The 20,240-nt window shown below is 38.8% G+C and overlaps 2 protein-coding genes across 4 annotated transcripts; both read left to right on the plus strand.

Annotated features, from left to right (window-relative positions):
• The first annotated feature begins 3,633 nt into the window (after nucleotides 1-3,633).
• Nucleotides 3,634-14,628, plus strand: LOC113029296 (apolipoprotein D-like). Of its 3 annotated transcripts, XM_026180100.1 has the most exons (7): nucleotides 3,732-3,755; nucleotides 6,105-6,153; nucleotides 10,404-10,464; nucleotides 11,108-11,223; nucleotides 11,328-11,464; nucleotides 13,741-13,826; nucleotides 13,951-14,628. In XM_026180100.1, exons 4-7 carry the CDS (start codon nucleotides 11,113-11,115, stop codon nucleotides 14,175-14,177), a joined length of 561 nt encoding a protein of 186 aa, XP_026035885.1. In that variant the 5' UTR covers nucleotides 3,732-3,755; nucleotides 6,105-6,153; nucleotides 10,404-10,464; nucleotides 11,108-11,112; the 3' UTR covers nucleotides 14,178-14,628. The 3 variants fall into 3 exon arrangements, with proteins under 3 accessions (XP_026035887.1, XP_026035885.1, XP_026035886.1); XM_026180102.1 differs by lacking the exon at nucleotides 6,105-6,153 and having other exon boundaries at nucleotides 3,634-3,755; XM_026180101.1 differs by lacking the exons at nucleotides 3,732-3,755; nucleotides 6,105-6,153 and adding an exon at nucleotides 9,311-9,548.
• Nucleotides 14,629-14,932: 304 nt separating this feature from the next.
• Nucleotides 14,933-18,688, plus strand: LOC113029297 (apolipoprotein D-like). The gene is made up of 5 exons (XM_026180103.1): nucleotides 14,933-15,236; nucleotides 15,438-15,553; nucleotides 16,173-16,294; nucleotides 17,473-17,558; nucleotides 18,333-18,688. The coding sequence occupies exons 2-5, from the start codon at nucleotides 15,443-15,445 to the stop codon at nucleotides 18,560-18,562; spliced, it is 549 nt and encodes a 182-aa protein (XP_026035888.1). The 5' UTR covers nucleotides 14,933-15,236; nucleotides 15,438-15,442; the 3' UTR covers nucleotides 18,563-18,688.
• Nucleotides 18,689-20,240: the final 1,552 nt, after the last annotated feature.

Genomic DNA, 20,240 nt, shown 5'->3' on the forward strand with positions numbered 1-20,240 from the left:
AAAACCCGATAGAAAGGTTTTGTTTGTGTTCAGTTTATCATTTTTCTTTAAAAAAACAAAAAGGCGATCAATTTATTCTGCAGTAGATATTGCCTTTTTAATCCTCAGTTTTATTTTGTAAAGCTGGCTCATGATCAATCAAATTTGTACAGCATGCTTCTCTTGATTGATCAGTGTGTGTGATATCCAGTAAGTAAATATTGACTGTGTACCTAAACACAGATGTAAAAAAAAAAAGTGGGTATACTGAAGCTATAATAAGCTCTAGGTGCAGCTCTTACACAACATAACTTTTGTAATCGAACAAAGAAAGCATGCTGTGATCTCAGTTCAACTTTGAAGGTGCAGCCCGGATCAAAACCTGTATGAACACAAATTAAAAAAACAAATTAAACAAAGCTGTTGTAAAGGCTCACCTTTCAGCATATTCACTTCACCAGATGCACCTTGTTTTTTTTCCTCGCCTTTGATTGGGTGTGGTGCTTGGCCTTAATTGCACTCACCTGTCACTCGTTATAGAAGGACTGCACTCACCTACCTCTCACTCTTTTCTCACTCCCACATGGGGCGGCAGCTGAGGTTCATGTATTGTTTCGAGTTACTTAAATCATACTTTATGTCCTTTTTAGAGATAGCAGTCCGTGTGTGTCTTTCCTTCCTTTACCCATTATTCAATAAAACGACAAAACCTGTAAATGATTGACTGCTTATTCTCATTCTAATCGGATGAGCCCATGATGATGACTACTTAAACCCTGAACCTTCCTTCCTCCAAAACATGGTCCTCCGAGCCGGAGTAGCGTTAGCGTCATGTAGATTTGAGACGTTCCGGTCGTGAAAGGCGACCTCCTGCCCACCTGCAGCAGTATGACGTTCAGTATCCTGGAAGTAGAAGTGCTAGATGTGATACAGAGAGTCAAACAGAATGCCAGCATAGTGACACAGACACACATGGGCTACAGGATCCTGACGGGGAGTCAGGAAGTCTACCAGAGACATCCCCTGCTCCTTTACCCACCAATCAAGATGAGGTGATGAGGGAACTCCTGATGACAATGAGGGAGATTAGGCAATTCATGATTCAGTTATCTCCTCCCCATTCTCGCAGTTCCTCCAGATCTTCAATTCACACTGTCTCATCTGATGAAAGCAAATCCTCTGTATGCGGTTTATAAGCCATTCCCCAAACACATCAGCAACATGAGGAGTTCCCAGTGATTGATCCAGCAACATGTCAATCACACTCTCAGCCCCCACAGGTTAGCCGTCACTCTGGTGCAGTTCTGGCTGCTAGCCCTCCTGTCCCTAATTCAACAATATTAGATGCTGCAGTTCCTTCAAGTGGTTTGCCTAGACCAGTTTTTCCTACACCAGATGAGACTCCTTTTAATTTACTGGTCACACCACTGCAAGGTCCGCACCAGATTTCCTGTGTTCAACCTGCTGTTCATCTAGATGAAGACCCCGCTCAACCTCTTGTTTGAATTCCAGAACCAAGGCAGCACCCTCCTGTAAAGCAGCAACCAGCTACATCTGATGGTTTGCATGCACAAAAACCTTCGGTACCCATTACTGCTAGTTCTAGTCACCCTGTTAGCACTAGAACACATGTGTATAAGCTTGAGGGTCCGTCTTTCCCAGACCTTACCAGAGAAGATGAAATCCAGTATAGGCTGTTACGAATGGCCCTTACTAACCTGCTTGGCCCTCATGAGACGGAGCACTTTAAATATCATGTCCTTCTCGATCATCTGAAAGTAGACCAAGCTAAACGGTTAGCTATTTCCTTTTCCTATGCTCCTGACCCATACACTCAAGCCATCAAAGCTCTTGATGAGCGTTATGGGCAACCAAGACAGCTAGCATTGAAAGAGCTACGGAATATACTGGAGCTTCCTCCTATCACAGCAGGTGATGGTCGGACTCTGGATAACTTTGCTCTTCGTGTGCAAGCTTTAGTTGGTTTGCTTAGCACTATGGGTGATCATGGACAGACAGAACTAAATTGTGGCTCCCATGTCGATCGCCTACTTGAAAAGTTGCCCGCAGAGCATTCCAGTCGCCTCAAACGGCACATTTACAGGGAACAAGGAGATATGATGTATGACTTACCTTTGTTCTCATCCTGGTTGCAAATGGAATGCAAGTGTCAACCAAGAAAGGACAGTCCTGTTTCATCCTTTAACCAGCCACGACCTGCCCATAAGTACACCTCTCTACTCACAACAATGTTACATGGTTCAAATGCATCCGATCCTGTACACGCAGCACAACCCATCATAATGACTAAGGCAAGATGTGCATATTGCTGCTCACCTGAACACCACATTAGCAAGTGCCCTGAGTTCATTAACAAGACAAAGGAGGAGAAAATAAACTGGATAAAGAGAAACAAACAGTGTTGGCGTTGTGCTAGAACTCATCAGGCTGCGAAGTGTGATCTGAGGAAAGCATGTGCCACCTGCATGGAAAGACATTTACAGATCCTATGTGAGGGGAATCAGACCTAGAACTGAAGTTAATCCTGTAGTGAGGACACTGTACTTTGATAAACCTAGTGACTGTCCTAGTGTACTATTAAAAGTTGTGAAAGTGCTCCTGCGTAATGGCAAAAGAACCCTGGAAATATATGCAATACTTGATGATGGCTCCCAATGTACCATGCTTCTGACATCAGCAGCTCAGCATCTCCACCTAACTGGGAAAGCTGAAAAATTATCACTCAGAACTGTCCATCAAGAACTTGAAACTATTCAAGGTTCTTCTTTAAGTTTCCAGATTTCTCCCATCGCACATCCAGAGAAAACTTACACAATGCCTTCGCTACAAGTCACTTAACACTTTCAGACCACACCTACCCCGTATCATCTCTCCAACGGAGATACAAGCATCTCCAAGGTATTCCATTACCCTTTATTAACAAAACAGTTCCACTACTGCTCTGATCATACCCACCTTATTACGCCTATTGCAACAGTTAGACATGGACCATTTGGATCTCCTGCAGCAGTCAAAACCCGCTTAGGATGGACACTCCAAGGTCCAATCATAGACTTCCAACACCAGAGCAGTTCCACGCATGCCCAATGTTTGTTCACATCTTCCAGTTCAGGTTCAGGAGAACCGTTCCAGCACATCCTTGTGTCCGCTGATGACTCTGAATTCATTCAGCCACCTCATACCTACGTCGTCACCGGCAGTGCCAATATCACCAGTTCCACCGCCTGTGGCTGCCATTCCGCCAGTGGTCAGGGCGCTGCCTGCTCCTGCATCACCTGGTCCTGCCTCTGCCAATCCCCGTACATTGCCCCCAGCACCTGCAAAACTGCCTGAAGGTCTGCAGTTCTGGGCCTGCTGCTGCATCCCACGCGGTTGGCATTTAGACCTGCTTTGCTGCCACCGCTGGCTACATGGTCGGCCCCCTGAACTGTCTGGCCTGCATTGTCGACCTCTAGGTCGACCCCCTGAACCTATATTAGACCTGTAGCATGTCTGATTCCTCTGTCCCCGCTTTGTGAAAAAGAGCATCTCTAATCCTTTGAACATATTTCTCAGTAGAAATATGGGGGCGGCTGTTGTAAAGGCTCACCTTTCAGCATATTCACTTCACCACCAGATGCACCTTGTTTCTTTTCCTCACCTTTGATTGGGTGTGGTGCTTGGCCTTAATTGCACTCACCTGTCACTCGTTATATAAGGACTGCACTCACCTACCCCTCACTCTTTCCTCACTCCCACATGAGGTGGCAGCTGAGGTGAGTATCTCTTTGAGTCTCCTGAGTTCATGTATCATTTCGAGTTACTTAAATCATACTTTATGTCCTTTTTAGAGATAGCAGTCCATGTGTCTTTCCTTCATTTACCCATTATTCAATAAAACGACAAAACCTGTAAATGATTGATAGGGATGGGTATCGAAACCCGGTTCTTGTTGAGAACCGGTTCCCACTGTTTCAATTCCTTGGAATTGTTTGCCATTTTTGCAAACGATTCCCTTATCGATTCCAGTCGCCCCGAATGACGTCACCACGTTGAGGAGCGTCATTTACCTGGCAGGAAACATGGTACCTAAGCGGCTCAAACGCTCAAAAGTTTGGTTATACTTTACGAGAACGGATGACAACAGGGCAACTTGCAAAGTAGATATTTCATTTAAGGGAGGAAACACTACGGATATGCAAAAAACACACGATGACCTTGAATGAATGTCATGTTTTTAATTCTGCTCCGGACTCGTGAATCTCAACCCAGCAGCAGCGGTAACGTTTGCACGTCCTCTCCCGTTAATGCGGCAGGTAAATAACCAACAACAGTGCATATTATGTTAGCGCCATCTGCCTTATTACAAAACCTGCCATTACTGTGCATTTAGGTGACCATGATGAGAGAGACAGACAGAGTCTGGCTGGCTCAGATGCTGGCAGTTCTCGCTGCAGTCTACCGGTAGCGTCTCCTTTCAGGCCAGGATAGACGAATGTCACGAGCAGTGACTAAGTTTGTGGTAAAAGGCTTGAACCCATTTGCCACAGCAGATGCCCCCGATTTTTGGTAAGTGAATGTGTTTAATTGTAGGCAGGGACATTACTGGATCTTCTTGTGTAATTGCTGCTGAATAATTTATGTTACACTTTGTTATTGTTACAGAAGAATATTTATTTTATTATTTTACATTTACAATTTTTCTTTTCCTGGGGACCCTGTGACACCCCATTGAAGAGCCGTAGGCTCTGGATCTCTTAAGATCTCACTGTTGGGTTTGTAAGGCCATGTTACTCCTAAATTTCTATCTTGTTCAAAGAGAAGATATAAAACAAAGTTCTAAGCTAATCGAACTTAGTGTTCTCCTTTTTAAAAAAAAAAAGAATCGATAAAGAATCGAATCGTTAAACAGAATCGAAAATGGAATCAGAATCGTGAAAATCTTATCAATACCCATCCCTAATGATTGACTGCTTATTCTCATTCTAATCGGATGAGCCCATGATGATGACTACTTAAACCCTGAACCTTCCTTCCTCCAAAACAAAAGCTTTAAAAAAAACCCTCATAAATGAATTGTCGTTGTGTATAGTACCTGGGTAGGTTTGATGAGTGTGAAAAGGTGAATAGGTGGACGAAAGAGGGCTAAGGTTATGGACCACACAAGAACCAGGGAAACGTGGAGTCAGCTTCTCATATTGCAAACATTTTTTTAATCATCCCCATATGTTTGTCATCTTTTTCAACATACTTTTCATGTTATTGTTCTCCTTGGTTGCTATTTTGTTAAGCATAATTATGCACTTGAAATGATCATAAACTACCTACTACAGACACTTATGCCTGTAGAATAACAATAACATCATGTGATTAATGACACAGCAGCATCAGTTTGATGACATTCTGTCTGTCGCTGTCAAAATGCATTTTGGTCTTTTAGATTTTTAGCCTTAATACAGTTTAAATTAGATGAGACACATAAAAGTTCATAAAGCTATAATGAGGAGGAAACTGACTAAAGAGATTTTCTCTTTAGTCAGTTGATAATCTCTCCCACTGGAATAGCATCTTTATTTTTTCTTTTCAGTTTTCTTTTTTTTTTTCTAGTTCTTTCCTACTATCCATACTTGTCTACTGACTACAGCAGCAGTAGTAATACGATGGCACTATTCCAATATGGCGGCCAACCAAACCCGTTTGACAACCTGTTTGACCGGTCTCAGCTTGCAGTGATGGAAGCATTTTATTTTAAAAACGGCACAAAATGTCAATTTCTTCTGAATGGGCAATTTCAGCCTTTTCACAAGCGTTTCGTTTAATCATACCACTAGTTTTAGTTTAACTAGTTTTTTACGCATCTACTGGGGTTTCTTTCACGGGTTGATGCGACCATTTTATTTAAAAATCGGGATTTCGGGATGTTGAACTAGATGGAGACAGAGCCAGCTAGTTTTGTTTTGGTTTTTTTTAACACAAAATGTTTTTTGTTTTGTTTTTGTTTTTTTAAAATAAATGTTGATGTTGTAGCGATTTGGCACATAAGTAAAATTGAAGCACACAATCCCGTCGCACAACATCAACATTTATTTATATACAAAATAAAAATGCTTTTTTCTTTTTTACAGAAAAGAATTGTAACTTCACAATTCAACACCATTTACGTGGGTTCATAGGGTAAGTCCTCATCTTTAACCCATAGTGATTTGGGTAATTTCTCAGGGCCTTGGAAGGGTGGCCATATCAGGATACATGTTTGAAAAAGGATACATGCTTTTAAAAACGTGGTAAAATGCAGGTTACATGTTTTAAAAAAGAAAAATCTGGATGCATGTTTGAAAAAATAAGCAGGGTAGCTGTTTGAAAGATACGGTACAATACGTTTTTTGTTTTTTGGAAAGAATCAGTGTTTCAGAGAAAACATTAGCAGCCTCCTTTGTAACACTCTGTGACCAACCGTAGCTGCCCGATTTTCACCTCGTCCAACCCCACCAGATTGTGGTATGCCTCGGCGATGGCGTCAAAGACTTTCCTTACCGATGTCAGTTCGTGCAAGAGAGTCTCCTCACCCCTCGTTTCATTCCTTCCATTCAACGTCTGCTGATTGCCCACAACATCAAAATGGACGACGTCAAAGTCCGCACGGTGGCGTGACAACTTGTGTATTAGACACCCTCACTCCAAAAGCATATATCTATATAATTGGAATCTCCAAGAACATCATCCTAAAACGGCATTCGGGGGGTTGTTACAGTAAAATAATTTTTTTTTAAAAGCAGTAAAATTTTCATCTGAAAATGTTGAATTTTAGTAAAAACAATGCTTTGTAGCTTGATACTGTCATTACAGACAAAGTGGACGTTTAAAAGTCTTTTGTATTAAGCGTTTGAAATGCAATATGTCTCCTTATCAGCTGGAAATATTAAAGCCAGAACTTACAACACAATACTTTTTACTTCATGTACAGGGTTTCCAAAATAAGTTTTATTTCAAGTAAACAAACAAATACATTTGATTCAGCTAAAACAGATCATCACATTTATTCTTGTAAAGGGTTTTCTAAAAAGTTGACAGACATGAAGAAGAATATGTTTGTAAAACTAGCGGTAAAGTATGGGAACTATAAGACAGACTGTTTCTGCTATCAAAACAGTTTGTGTTGTTAATCCTGAATGATTCTTGGTCACAACATTTTATTCCACACACATTTGGAAAATCGCATAGTTTGACAATAAATATCCCAGTAAAGACGCTTCATTTCTTAAGAAATATGCAGAGGGAGTGGCCATGAAAACAATGTCACATTGTTTTCATGGCCACACCCTCACCCCAGGTGCAGAGGCCTATTTCTGTTCAGGAATGTTGTGAATACTTTGAGATTTATATTAATTGCAATTCCTACCTCTACATTTATTTTTTGAAATATATAATTAGCACAGCGTGGCCGTGCAATTTTTTTTAGTTTTTATTCCTATCAATGATATTTTCACTTGTTACCTCTGAATTATTGAATCAGACCTAGATGACATGAAATTTTCAGCAAAATTATAATTCAAATACTCCTTTAATTATTGATTATTCTCATTAATTTTCAATCATTTTATATATTTTTCCATAGTATTACATTTGAATTTAACAGATCATTCTCTCACATAACAGACAAATATTTGTGAAATTATGATACATTTCTGAATGTATTTTTACAATCTAAATATGTATATGTACAAAAAATATGTTTAAAAAACAAGTAAATTGTGTTTTACTATATTTACAGTGATGTTATGTTATTTTACCTTTGACATGTAAAATCACAGTCTACTTATGTAAATTGAAGATATTCTAGAAAGACAGTACAAAACTGTAAAATATACAGTAAGATACTTTGACATTACTATTTTTTTGGAACAGTGTACACTTCTTGTAAATAAAACAAAACAAAACAAAAAAGCTGATTGGAAATGCATAAAAAAACCCCACCCTGCCTTGACTTTCGTTCTGCGAGCACGCACGCTCTCTCTCTCTCACTCACACACACACACACACACACACACACACACACACACACACACACACACACACACACACACACACACACAGAAAGAGATCATTAATACAAAGGATTGCAGCAGCTTTTTGGATTTTCACTCTTTGATGGATTTAATATGAACAGCCACATAAAATTCATTCCAATTTTTTGCCTTTGCTTCAATTAAGATGTGCCTTTAAATCTGTGATACCTGCCTTGTTCAAAAAGTTTACTGACATAGTAAAGAAGTAGCTAGGGAACTCAGTGAGCAGCAATACCTTAGGGACACTTTCTCAAATAAAGAGGATTTCATCATCTGCAGTTTGTGGGAAAAAAAAAGTGCCACATTATAAAACAAATCAATTGATCCACAAATTATGGATGCAGACTCTTTTCAGCTATAGGTGTAAAGGTATACTTCATGCACTTAGCATTGGTGCACGCTTCATATAGGACCGGGTGCTTCCAAAAACAATAGATGAGATGTCGATGGGGGGCGATACACCTGCAGGGCACCTTGCTGTGCAAGTTTAAAACAATGAGGGTGGGGCAGGCTGTTGCTGAGCTCCGGTGTAACTGGCCAAGATAGGCCTAAGGGTCCGCTGTTGCTGGCTACTTCAGAAAATAGGCGAGACCCTGCTCGACTGGTACATCTGCAGGGCTTTTACCTTCTCGTAGAATTACAAAAAGAGCCAATACCGGTCACTAAAAACAACTAGCTGGCTCTGTCTCCATCTAGTTCAACATCCCGAAATCCCGATTTTTAAATAAAATGATCGCATCAACCCGTGAAAGAAACCCCAGTAGATGCGTAAAAAAACTAGTTAAACTAAAACTAGTGGTTTGATTAAACGGAACGCTTGTGAACAGGCTGAAATTGCCCATTCAGAAGAAATTGCCATTTTGTGCCGTTTTTAAAATAAAATGCTTCCATCACTGCAAGCTGAGACATTGTCAGAATCACAAAATGAGTGTGATTAAAACACTATTACCAACACTTTTGACTAGATGTAAATAAGAAGCATTCCTGCATGTTAATGCACACTGTGAACCAAAACGGCTTCCACCACTCCACGCTAAAACAAAGAATTGCTTTTAAGAACACATATGTCTGCATAACTAAATGTTGAGACACGCCAAAGCAATAAAAGTAGTTGAATTAAAAACCCATGGTTTGATTAAATTAAAACCCAGTTAAAAACACATGAACTCATATTACCTCTCTGAGCCCTGTGTGTTTCCACACATGAACTCGCATGCGCACACGCACGAAACCGATCAAACAGGTTGTCAAACGGGTTTGGTTGGCCGCTATATTGGACTAGTGCCATCATATTACTACTAGCAGCCATACTGTAAAGAATGTATTCCTGCAAAAGTGACTTTGACATATTCCATTTCTACTACCCAGGGATTTTTGTACAATTGCCCTAACAGCCAACAGAGATGGTCGATCATGCCAAACAATTCATGACTGACGAAGGAATTGACATTTCCAAGATGACACACAAATCAGAACTGCAGAAATAGGAAATAACTGATATAAGTAATTTTATCTTTTCAGATTTCAGATCTGTACCTGTTTTACTTTGTTGCTGTCTTTTAATGTTTTATGATATCCTGAGAATTTAATAGTGTTTCCACTTAAATTACCAAATTGCATCTTCATCATATCCTCCTTAGAACCAGCCTGCTCATTTACGTCCTTTGTATTGGACATTTGCTTTTGGTCTATTTCTTTTGAGTTATCTGAGCTACCATACTAAGTCCTAATGTACTAAATAGTGGACATCCTGGGCTTTCCATTGATATCTATGTTTTGTAGTTTAACTCAGGGTTAGCTTCTTACTGTCTCTGGATATTATAGATTGAACATGACATTGGTTTCATTGCCTAATAGTGTATTTATTATTATTGACAACAACTACAATAAGTCAAATGAGTTGTTCTTGAGATTGAAAAATTTTATTAAGGTTCAGTATAGATTAAAATTTCTTGCACATTAAACAGCAGCTTGGTTTATTTTTATGTTAACTATTATTAACCTTGCGAGTGACAGTGAACTATGATTTATGTAAAGAAGAGAAATGTCAGCTTCAAATAGTTAAAGCTGACAGTTTATCTATCATGTAATTTACCTAAAAAAAAAAGGTACATTTTTCAATAATAGCAAAAAACACATTGCATAATGACAAAGCAAATCTGAGATAAAGTGAGCATTAACATATGAGGCCTGAATGAAAAAATGTAATCAATAATATTTAACCCTTATCCCAGTGACATTTCACAACAAAAGAATATTCTTATGACTAGCGATAAGGAGCTGGTGAGTGCTGTTTGACGTGTTGTGGAGGCCAACCTCTGTTGTTCTGTGAACTGTATATAAAATGTTTGTTCCTAGAGCTCACACACTCAGTTTCTCCCAGCCTCGGACCTTCACCTGACATTCGCACACAGCTCAGGTAAGATCTTAAATTACTTTTTTTTTTTTTTTTTTAACAGAAAAAACACCAAACTCAATTGAAAATTTGTACTGTTTTAGCAATGTTGATATTTTTAAATACAGTTTTCTGTAATACTCACTCCAGCATTAATTTTCACTCATTTTTATCATTTTTTTGTGTTATCCTAAATCAGAATGTATTCTGATATCTTTGCAGATTGCATTTACCATATGCTTGTTGTCCGTATTAAAATATATATTTTTAATGATTATGACATGGTGCTGAACACATGCTTCGCAGTGTCTCACAGAAAGCATTTCTGAAACCAGGAAAACAGGTGTGACAATATTTGCTACAATAGTTAACCCTCACAGAATGCAAAACTTTGTTCTGTCGCTTTCTTCTGTCTAATTTAATAAATCTGTGACCTTCTAACCATTTCACAACTAAATGGGGAACTTGCTTCAAATCTTAAGAGTGAGGAAAAAATGTATTGTATTTAGTTTCCGTTAACCTTTCAGTATAAAAGGTGATGACATTTTTCAACTTTAGAAATAGAGTGAAACACACTCTCTACATGTATTAAAAAGGCTGGATGAACTGAGACAGGTATAAATGCCGCATAACATAACTTCTGCAATCCCCCCTTTATCTTCTAAAGGAACCATGTCTGCTACGTACCTTCTTCTCCTGCTGGTCCCCGTGATCTCAGCTCAGACTTTTCACTGGGGTGCCTGCCCTATTCCAGAGGTGCAATCTAACTTCACCCTTCAACCGGTGAGCAAAGAGATATATGCATCCAGAGTAAACATTTTTTAGTGCAGAACTCATAGCTGGGTGGTTTTTTTTTTTTTTTGTTTTTGTTTTTTTTTTTGTTACAGTACATGGGTAAGTGGTATGAGATTGAAAAGCTGCCCGATATTTTTGGAAGAGGACAGTGCATCAGGGAGGAAAACACCATGATGGAAGATGGGTCTGTTCAAGTGTCGTACTCACAGGTGTGGGACCCCCAGAACCAGTAAGTACTGAAGGATCAGGTCGATGGATTGATGACTGGAATATAGGTTAGATGGACTGATACTATTCATTTGTCCGTAGAGTTAGATAAGCTTATGTTAAGAAATCAGTTTTACCCCGGTTCTTTTTATTCCTCGAGCATCCAGAGATGGCACCGGACTCAGTAGTCATCAGTGTTGGTCAAGTTACTTGAAAAAAGTGATCAGTAACTAATTACTGATTACTTCCCCAAAAAAGTAATCCCGTTACTTTACTGATTACTTATTTTCAAAAGTAATTAATTACTTAGTTACTTAGTTACTTTTTAAAAACACGATTTACAACCTGAAGAGGTGATAAAGCGATAGATCTTTCAGCCCAATTCTACTTTTTCTACATAATCCATCATACAAAATGTAATCAAATGGAAAAGTCTCTTTTTTTTTTACTTGTTTTATCAGTTTTAATCTTTTAACTTTATGCATCAAGCAAAAATTTAATTATATGCAACATTCTCTAACTGGAAGAAATTTGTTTAACATTTAAACCTATTTTCTGCACATTCCAGCACATAAAATAAAACATTTTTTGTGTTTACACTCACTCTTTCAAATAGATGCAAGTAAAACACAGCAGAAAATAAATAAAGTCAAAGACTCAGCGGTCTTGTTGCTCTATTTTCACCTGTAAAGCAGGACTGCGGTAGGCGGAGGTTTACCCTGGTGCAGGTGTGCCGCGGTCAGTTGAAGAATCCGCGAGTTTCCCATTATGTCGTTGCGCACTCGGTGCTTGCTTGGAAGTTTAGGGGTTTTTTTTCGCTGTAAAAAGAAGTTTTCTTCCCACGCACGATGGACGCTAATGTTTTTGTCACTTTTTATGGAATCAAACTCAAAGTAAGGTCAGTACTTCCACGCTTTAAACGCTGCACGCTCATACTCTCTCCCACAATCGATATGTGATCCATTGTTGATCTGCACACAGCTGTTGTCACTAACGGCGCACTCGCTTACGTCACTGTCGTGAGACATTCTCGCAAAAAATCACGGTTTTAGTAACGCAGTAACGCAGCGTTCCTACGGGAAAGTAACGGTAATCTAATTACCGTTTTTGCAATAGTAATCCCTTACTTTACCCGTTACTTGAAAAAGTAATCAGATTACAGTAACGCGTTACAAGTAACGCGTTACCGGTGATGGGCAGTAACGATGGGCAGTAACGCGTTACAAGTAACGCGTTACTGCCCATCTCTGGTAGTCATTTTCACACAATCTTTATTCATCTTTTACTCATCTTCATTTATCTTCATTTAAGCATGCACTTCTAGAAGGGAAGACGAGGCCGGTGTCCCTCTCCAAAATCTTCACCCCTTTGTTAGTTACAGCCAGCTTTATAGAAGCGACCCCATCATAAAACCCCCACGGTGTGCTGCAAACTCTGTCTGTGTCTATGTGCACGAGCACATGAATGCCTACATGTGCGCGTTCCCACGTGTCTATGTGAGTGCTCGTGTGTGACTGTGTACGCATACCTGTGTGTATGTGTGTGTGCACATGAGTGAGTGTGCGTGTGGATGTGTGTGCGTGACAGTTAAAACACTGTGGGTGTAGGTAACTCCCTAGAGGTCATAAAACCCCTCTCCCTTCCAGACCACAGTTATCCAGTTACAAATGTTGAGACCCCCACCCTAAAACATCCTCTGGGGAATTTCCACTCAGTGGGGGAGGTCTCCTACACTCTACTCCTAAGTTCACGACACAGTCAGCCTTTATTACTTTAAGGGCAGAGTCTCTACAATAGTTCTACATTCTATGTTAACACATTTCTAAACTCTAAAATCAGCTAAACATTCTACATTTAGCATAAAGGAGAATAACGCAGGGAAAAGCTAGTATACTTCCGCCTGCAGATATCAAAAAATCCTTTTAACTATAACAACAAAGAAAAAAAGTCTAGTTTCTTGCAGTAGCATTAATGTTGTTGAAGCAATTGGCCGCTGGTAATAGATGGCTAATAATGGATGTGTTTGTCTGCAGGGTGAAACCTTGAACTTTACTTCTAGTGACTTTTCTTTGGATTTGTTCCGAGTGTTGATTTAATGTTTGCACAAGTATTTTTCTTCTGAAGAGCTGGGTTGAGTATGAAAAAATGCCATGTAATCTATATTGACAAAAGGCTTAGTGGTGACACACCTCAAGTGAAGTTTTGATTAGGAGCAAATGCACTAGAGACAGACCTTGGTATGATAAGAGATATGACACAATGAATAGATTGATGAAATCGCATATTTGTCTCTCTCAGTCAGGGTAAAAGGTGGTACCTGGAAGGGACAGCCAAAGTTATAGACCCACAAGAACCAGCCAAGCTTGGAGTCAACTTCTTGTCTTGTAGGTACTTCCTTTATCATATATATATATATATATATATATATATATATATATATATATATTGTTTTAACTGTTACAACACTCCTTTTAACATTTTATTTCTGTTTCTGATCTTTATTCCCAGTTCTTCCTTACACCCCATACTGGGTTCTGTCAACCGACTACACCAACTATAGCATTGCGTACTCCTGCAAAGATGTCTTTGGGATCTTCTACTTTGATTTCGCCTGGATTCTTGCGCGGTCACCTTCTTTGCCTCCACAGATGGTGGATCAGGCCAAGCGGATGCTGATCAGCGGGGGGATCGACATTTCCAATATGACTCCCACAGATCAGAGCTGTAGCGTTTAGCAAGAACTGGCAGAGATGTTCAGTTATTGTAGAGTGTGTTTTTCTCTCTGAGGGTTTTTTCCTTGATTACCTACGCCTGTAACTTTTTACATGAGCCTTTGTTTTTAAAAAGTACATTATTTTGGGGTTTTAATATGTTTTGCAGTTAAACGATCATCTCATCGAGCAAAAGTTATTTCCATCATGATCCATCTTCATGTCACAGTTCTTCAAATCAAAGTGCTGTCATACAGACATGAACACAGAAATGGTTTGAACTCTGTGTGAGCCGCCTGATAGTTGGAAACTATTCAGTAAAAGCTGTCCTATTTTTAAAGGTTTTAATGGATTTAATCAACTAAAGAGTGTTTGCATATCCTTGATTGCATGTAATAATCCATGAAACATGCTGTACTTGGTGTAGGAAAAACTTTGCTAAGATTCTGCTGGCATTAAAGATGAACCGATTAAACACTGGCTTGGCTTACATTCATTATAACTGTCATTAAATGAAGAAAATGCTATACGATCCTGACCCACAGTGAAATAATTGAGGGGCATTTTATTTTTAATAAAGAAAAAAGTATTTGCAATTTCACTGTAATAAAGTGGAAGAAATATCACACATAAATCATCTTTGTTCCTAGCCTCAAATCACAATAAAGCGGTACAACTGAAGAGCCAGCAGTACTGATTTTCAGCTAGTTATTTTATCTGTAAACCATTTAAAGGTGATGAAGAATAATATCATTTATATATTTTCCCTCATTCCAAGGTGGCATCTTCAGGTGTATGACAAACAATTCAAATGAAAATGATAAAGAAATAAATCAGCTTAATTCGGGGATGAACCCAGCATTAACACAGCGGTTCCTGAATGAATAACGACATTCATCCTTTCTCACAGTGACAGCACTTTCACCATACAGGAATGTGCGCATGATTACAATTAGTTAAACAGATGTCCTTATGCTGTCCGAGTGACGTAATGCGAAGGCTGACCTGTGTTTGTCTGGAGAGCTCAGACAGTGACCGAGAGCTCAGCCTCTAACTTCCACCTGACATCTGTACAGAGCTCAGGTAAGAACGCTTTAATAACTTTAATAAAATGGAAATACAACAAACATCTTGAGCATAAAGATTTGTTTTAATACCCATAGTGTATCTTTTTACTGAAATTCTAAGTATATTATTAATGCAGCTCTTGCATTATTGCTACTGAAAATATACACTCCTGCAATAGCGCTCGTCTAATGTAACTTCTACCCTAATCTCCTGAAGGAACAATGTCTGGTGTGTGCTTTCTCCTTCTGATGCTCCCTCTGCTATCAGCTCAGACTTATCACTGGGGTCCCTGTCCTACTCCGAAGGTGCAGCCCAACTTTAACCTTCAGCAGGTGAGTACAAACTAAGGCATACACTCCTATAATGGCTTTCCTTCTCCGCCTTTCAGTGAAATCCATTAAAAAAATTTTACATATAAAGACCTCCTAAATATAAAGGCTCCTAAATATATATATATATATATATATATATATATATATATATATATATATATATATATATATATATATATATATATATAGCTGAGCTACTGGGACCTTATAACTACAGTCGTCCTCTCTGATCATCTGATTGGGCTCTTTTACACCCTCTCACACACCCTCTTCTTTTAAATCTAGAGGCTATTGCAATTCTAAACATTGGGTCAGCCTTAGCCTTCTGAAAATTAATTTCTATAGGTTAGCATTTCCTCAAATTTATTCCCAATATTTTTGGCTTTTGTTCTTCTAATATGTATTTATGTGAGTGCGTATGCAAGAATGAGTGTAAGACCACATGTCTGACCGTGTTTTTTGTGTGCTTGAATATGTACACCTATCTTCAATGTGTGATTTTATGCAAACTGTGAAGCATTTTCTAACTGTGTTTTATTTAATGATATACAAATGAAATAATTATAATTATTAAACAAAGAGTTGCACAGATCTAATGACTTGCCTATGGTTGTTACAGTACCTGGGTAAATGGTATGAGATTGAGAAGCTGCCTGCTCCCTTTGCAAGAGGAAAGTGCATTGAGATAAACTACTCCATTAGGAGAGATGGGACCATCCAGCTGCTGACCTCGCAGATCTAGTAAGTACTATAGCAAAGGATTCTTATTGTTGGTTCGCTTGACACCACATTTCTCTGCAACTTCCATTTTTTTTTTAGCATATACTCTTTTGAAGGAATATTGATACCACTGAAAAGATATCACTCTCATTTGTATGGTTGATATGATGCTGGAGACAAAAATAATTCTACTGTTTCTGGCATAAAAACTGTTGTCTGTGTAAAGAATCAGAAAGAATGCTTTGTTTCAAAACTCATTGTACCAAAAATCATGTTCTTCTCTATGTATGAAATATGTCTGTATATAGTCCCAGATTCAAGAAAGTAAACAGCGTAAAAGTGCTTTAAATCTAAATCCTTTGTTATGGTCAGCAATGGGCAACTCCTCTTATTTGAAAAAAGATTCTTGTTTGAATTAACGTTGCACAGGACTTTTGCCGTTTTAGTTTGCCATGTTGCCACAGTGACAAACTTCTCCCAACTTTGATGCAAGTAATGAAAAAGACAACCAATAGGAGCACAGTATATTGGCGACTCACAGATGACAGAATACAATATAAATTTGAGGATTACTTTCAGAGATTACATCCAGAGCCTGGAATGACAAACAGTTAACCATCGGCTTTAAGTGACAAGTGATGAATAGGTAAGCCAACCCTGAAAAGGAATGCTATTTACATCAATGCACAAGTGAGTGTTAAACATAGGCAAAAGGCATGTGAAACATCAAACAAGTAAAACAAAGGTGATAAGGTCTAAGAGTCAAACATTCCAGGGGATAGGCAACTGCCATCTGGTTATAGGTATTATGACCAGGATGTTAAAAGCAAAAGATTCCACGAATAGTGAGTCTGTCTCAGTTTCTAGCGTGGTTAGGAAGATATATCTATGTTCAAATCAAAGGGCTTACAGCAGTAGCTCAAAGCACACCTTGGTCCAAGCCATGATGATGGGTGATTTGATTTTTTTGTGAGTTTTTTTAAACTCCTTCAGGGTGTGTATTGTATGATGAGCAAAAAGTAATAAAGCTGACACTGACCATGGACAACTGACCTAAAGCTGATTGCCGGCACACCCGAGGTGGAGTTTACCTACATGAGGGATTCTGTCTTTCTGTCTGCCACGCCTCCAGCAGCAGATTTTATAATTAGTTGAATTAATAGTTAGTCTGTTTGAAATCTTTGTTTTTTTCATTTCAGTAAAGATAAGAAGAGGCATGCAGAAGGGACAGGTGTAGTTTCAGACCCACGAGAACCGGCCAAACTGGGAGTCAGTTTCTCATATTGTAAGTACTTATTATCCTTATTTTATCAACTATTTGATGAAACGTTGCAGTATTCCTGCTTTACTGAGATCAAATTGTACGAAGTCTGGTGGTCCTTTGAAATTACATCTTGACATTTGTATTTTTTCACTCAAACACCTTCTGTTGGCTATAATTTGGAGCTGTCCAGTACTTTAGTTGATGACAATATAGTGTGAGATTGTGAGTATACTGACATGCTGATACAAGCATTTGCCTTAAAGCACTGTGATACTGTACAGTTTTAATGTCATGGCTGTAGCCGGTCTTATTTATTGAACCTGTTGTATCATCATGATGTTTTAATTTTGTAATTACCTTGACTAATTTATCAGTGGGCTGATTTTATCAACTCATATTACATATTTGCTGATCTATCAGTATTAGCATTTTAGCCAATAAAAGAAACACCCTTGGGACTTGCTATGAATGTTGATGTTGCTTGTTTCTTCCACCATGCTATGTCCCTGTTTGAAACAAACTCGAAAGCCACAAATAAATCAACCAGCAGATCAGAGCAGAGGCAAAGCATAAATAGTTCAATAAAAAAAAACTACACAAAATCTGTTTATGTTTCATTTGTCGGAGAAAAAGAAAACCAAAAGCAGATTTTTAAGTCACTAAAAATCATATATTTGTCAGGCTCCATAATATTACACATTTAAGTTGGATCAGTTTTATTCAGAAAATCAATATAGAGATTCTCCTTTGGAAAAATGTTTGTTTTTTATACATTTTTTTTCTCTTTGTTCTCAGTCACTCCATATGTGCCATACTGGGTTCTGACTACTGACTACACCAGCTTGTCTGTTGTGTACTCCTGCACAGACATCCTTCGCATATTTCATTTCAACTACAGCTGGATTCTTGCCCGGTCGCCCTATCTGCCTCCAGAGACTGTGCATTACGCCAAACAGCTGCTAATTGATGAAGGAATCGACATTTTCAGGATGACACACACAGATCAGAACTGCAAGGATAAATAATAACCAATAGACACGTTCAGTTATTCCTCTCTTATGAACTCATCCCACTTCAATATATCTGTTTTTAATTGTTGCTGCCTTTTGAAAAGACATGTAAATTCTAAATAAAATGATCACTAAGTTAAAGTGTTAAAATTGTACAAAGGAGTTAGGTAACCCATTATCTATTAATTATTCCAAGAAAAAAATTATTTATTTTATATATATATATATATATATATATATATATATATATATATATATATATATATACACACACACACACACACACACACACACACACCTCAAATATACAGGGAGTGCAGAATTATTAGGCAAGTTGTATTTTTGAGGAATAATTTTATTATTGAACAACAACCATGTTCTCAATGAACCCAAAAAACTCATTAATATCAAAGCTGAATGTTTTTGGAAGTAGTTTTTAGTTTGTTTTTAGTTTTAGCTATTTTAGGGGGATATCTGTGTGTGCAGGTGACTATTACTGTGCATAATTATTAGGCAACTTAACAAAAAACAAATATATACCCATTTCAATTATTTATTTTTACCAGTGACACCAATATAACATCTCCACATTCACAAATATGCATTTCTGACATTCAAAAACAAAACAAAAACAAATCAGCGACCAATATAGCCACCTTTCTTTGCAAGGACACTCAAAAGCCTGCCATCCATGGATTCTGTCAGTGTTTTGATCTGTTCACCATCAACATTGCGTGCAGCAGCAACCACAGCCTCCCAGACACTGTTCAGAGAGGTGTACTGTTTTCCCTCCTTGTAAATCTCACATTTGATGATGGACCACAGGTTCTCAATGGGGTTCAGATCAGGTGAACAAGGTGGCCATGTCATTAGTTTTTCTTCTTTTATACCCTTTCTTGCCAGCCACGCTGTGGAGTACTTGGACGCGTGTGATGGAGCATTGTCCTGCATGAAAATCATGTTTTTCTTGAAGGATGCAGACTTCTTCCTGTACCACTGCTTGAAGAAGGTGTCTTCCAGAAACTGGCAGTAGGACTGGGAGTTGAGCTTGACTCCATCCTCAACCCGAAAAGGCCCCACAAGCTCATCTTTGATGATACCAGCCCAAACCAGTACTCCACCTCCACCTTGCTGGCATCTGAGTCGGACTGGAGCTCTCTGCCCTTTACCAATCCAGCCACGGGCCCATCCATCTGGCCCATCAAGACTCACTCTCATTTCATCAGTCCATAAAACCTTAGAAAAATCAGTCTTGAGATATTTCTTGGCCCAGTCTTGATGTTTCAGCTTGTGTGTCTTGTTCAGTGGTGGTCGTCTTTCAGCCTTTCTCACCTTGGCCATGTCTCTGAGTATTGCACACCTTGTGCTTTTGGGCACTCCAGTGATGTTGCAGCTCTGAAATATGGCCAAACTGGTGGCAAGTGGCATCTTGGCAGCTGCACGCTTGACTTTTCTCAGTTCATGGGCAGTTATTTGGCGCCTTGGTTTTTCCACACGCTTCTTGCGACCCTATTGACTATTTTGAATGAAACGCTTGATTGTTCGATGATCACGCTTCAGAAGCTTTGCAATTTTGAGACTGCTGCATCCCTCTGCAAGATATCTCACTATTTTTGACTTTTCTGAGCCTGTCAAGTCCTTCTTTTGACCCATTTTGCCAAAGGAAAGGACGTTGCCTAATAATTATGCACAC

Source organism: Astatotilapia calliptera, chromosome 9 (assembly GCF_900246225.1).
Source record: "Astatotilapia calliptera chromosome 9, fAstCal1.2, whole genome shotgun sequence".
In the NCBI taxonomy this organism is placed as follows: domain Eukaryota; kingdom Metazoa; phylum Chordata; class Actinopteri; order Cichliformes; family Cichlidae; genus Astatotilapia; species Astatotilapia calliptera.

What these genes read in the sequence shown, in the direction of transcription:
- LOC113029296 (XM_026180102.1), top strand. Translation starts at nt 11,113, where the DNA reads ATGTCTGCTACGTACCTTCTTCTCCTGCTGGTCCCCGTGATCTCAGCT. An exon ending in CTAACTTCACCCTTCAACCG is followed by an intron (nt 11,224 to 11,327) that starts GTGAGCAAAGAG and finishes TTTTTGTTACAG; the next exon opens with TACATGGGTAAGTGGTATGA. An exon ending in TGGAGTCAACTTCTTGTCTT is followed by an intron (nt 13,827 to 13,950) that starts GTAGGTACTTCC and finishes CTTTATTCCCAG; the next exon opens with TTCTTCCTTACACCCCATAC.
- LOC113029297 (XM_026180103.1), top strand. Translation starts at nt 15,443, where the DNA reads ATGTCTGGTGTGTGCTTTCTCCTTCTGATGCTCCCTCTGCTATCAGCT. An exon ending in CTGCTGACCTCGCAGATCTA is followed by an intron (nt 16,295 to 17,472) that starts GTAAGTACTATA and finishes TTTTCATTTCAG; the next exon opens with TAAAGATAAGAAGAGGCATG. An exon ending in GGGAGTCAGTTTCTCATATT is followed by an intron (nt 17,559 to 18,332) that starts GTAAGTACTTAT and finishes CTTTGTTCTCAG; the next exon opens with TCACTCCATATGTGCCATAC.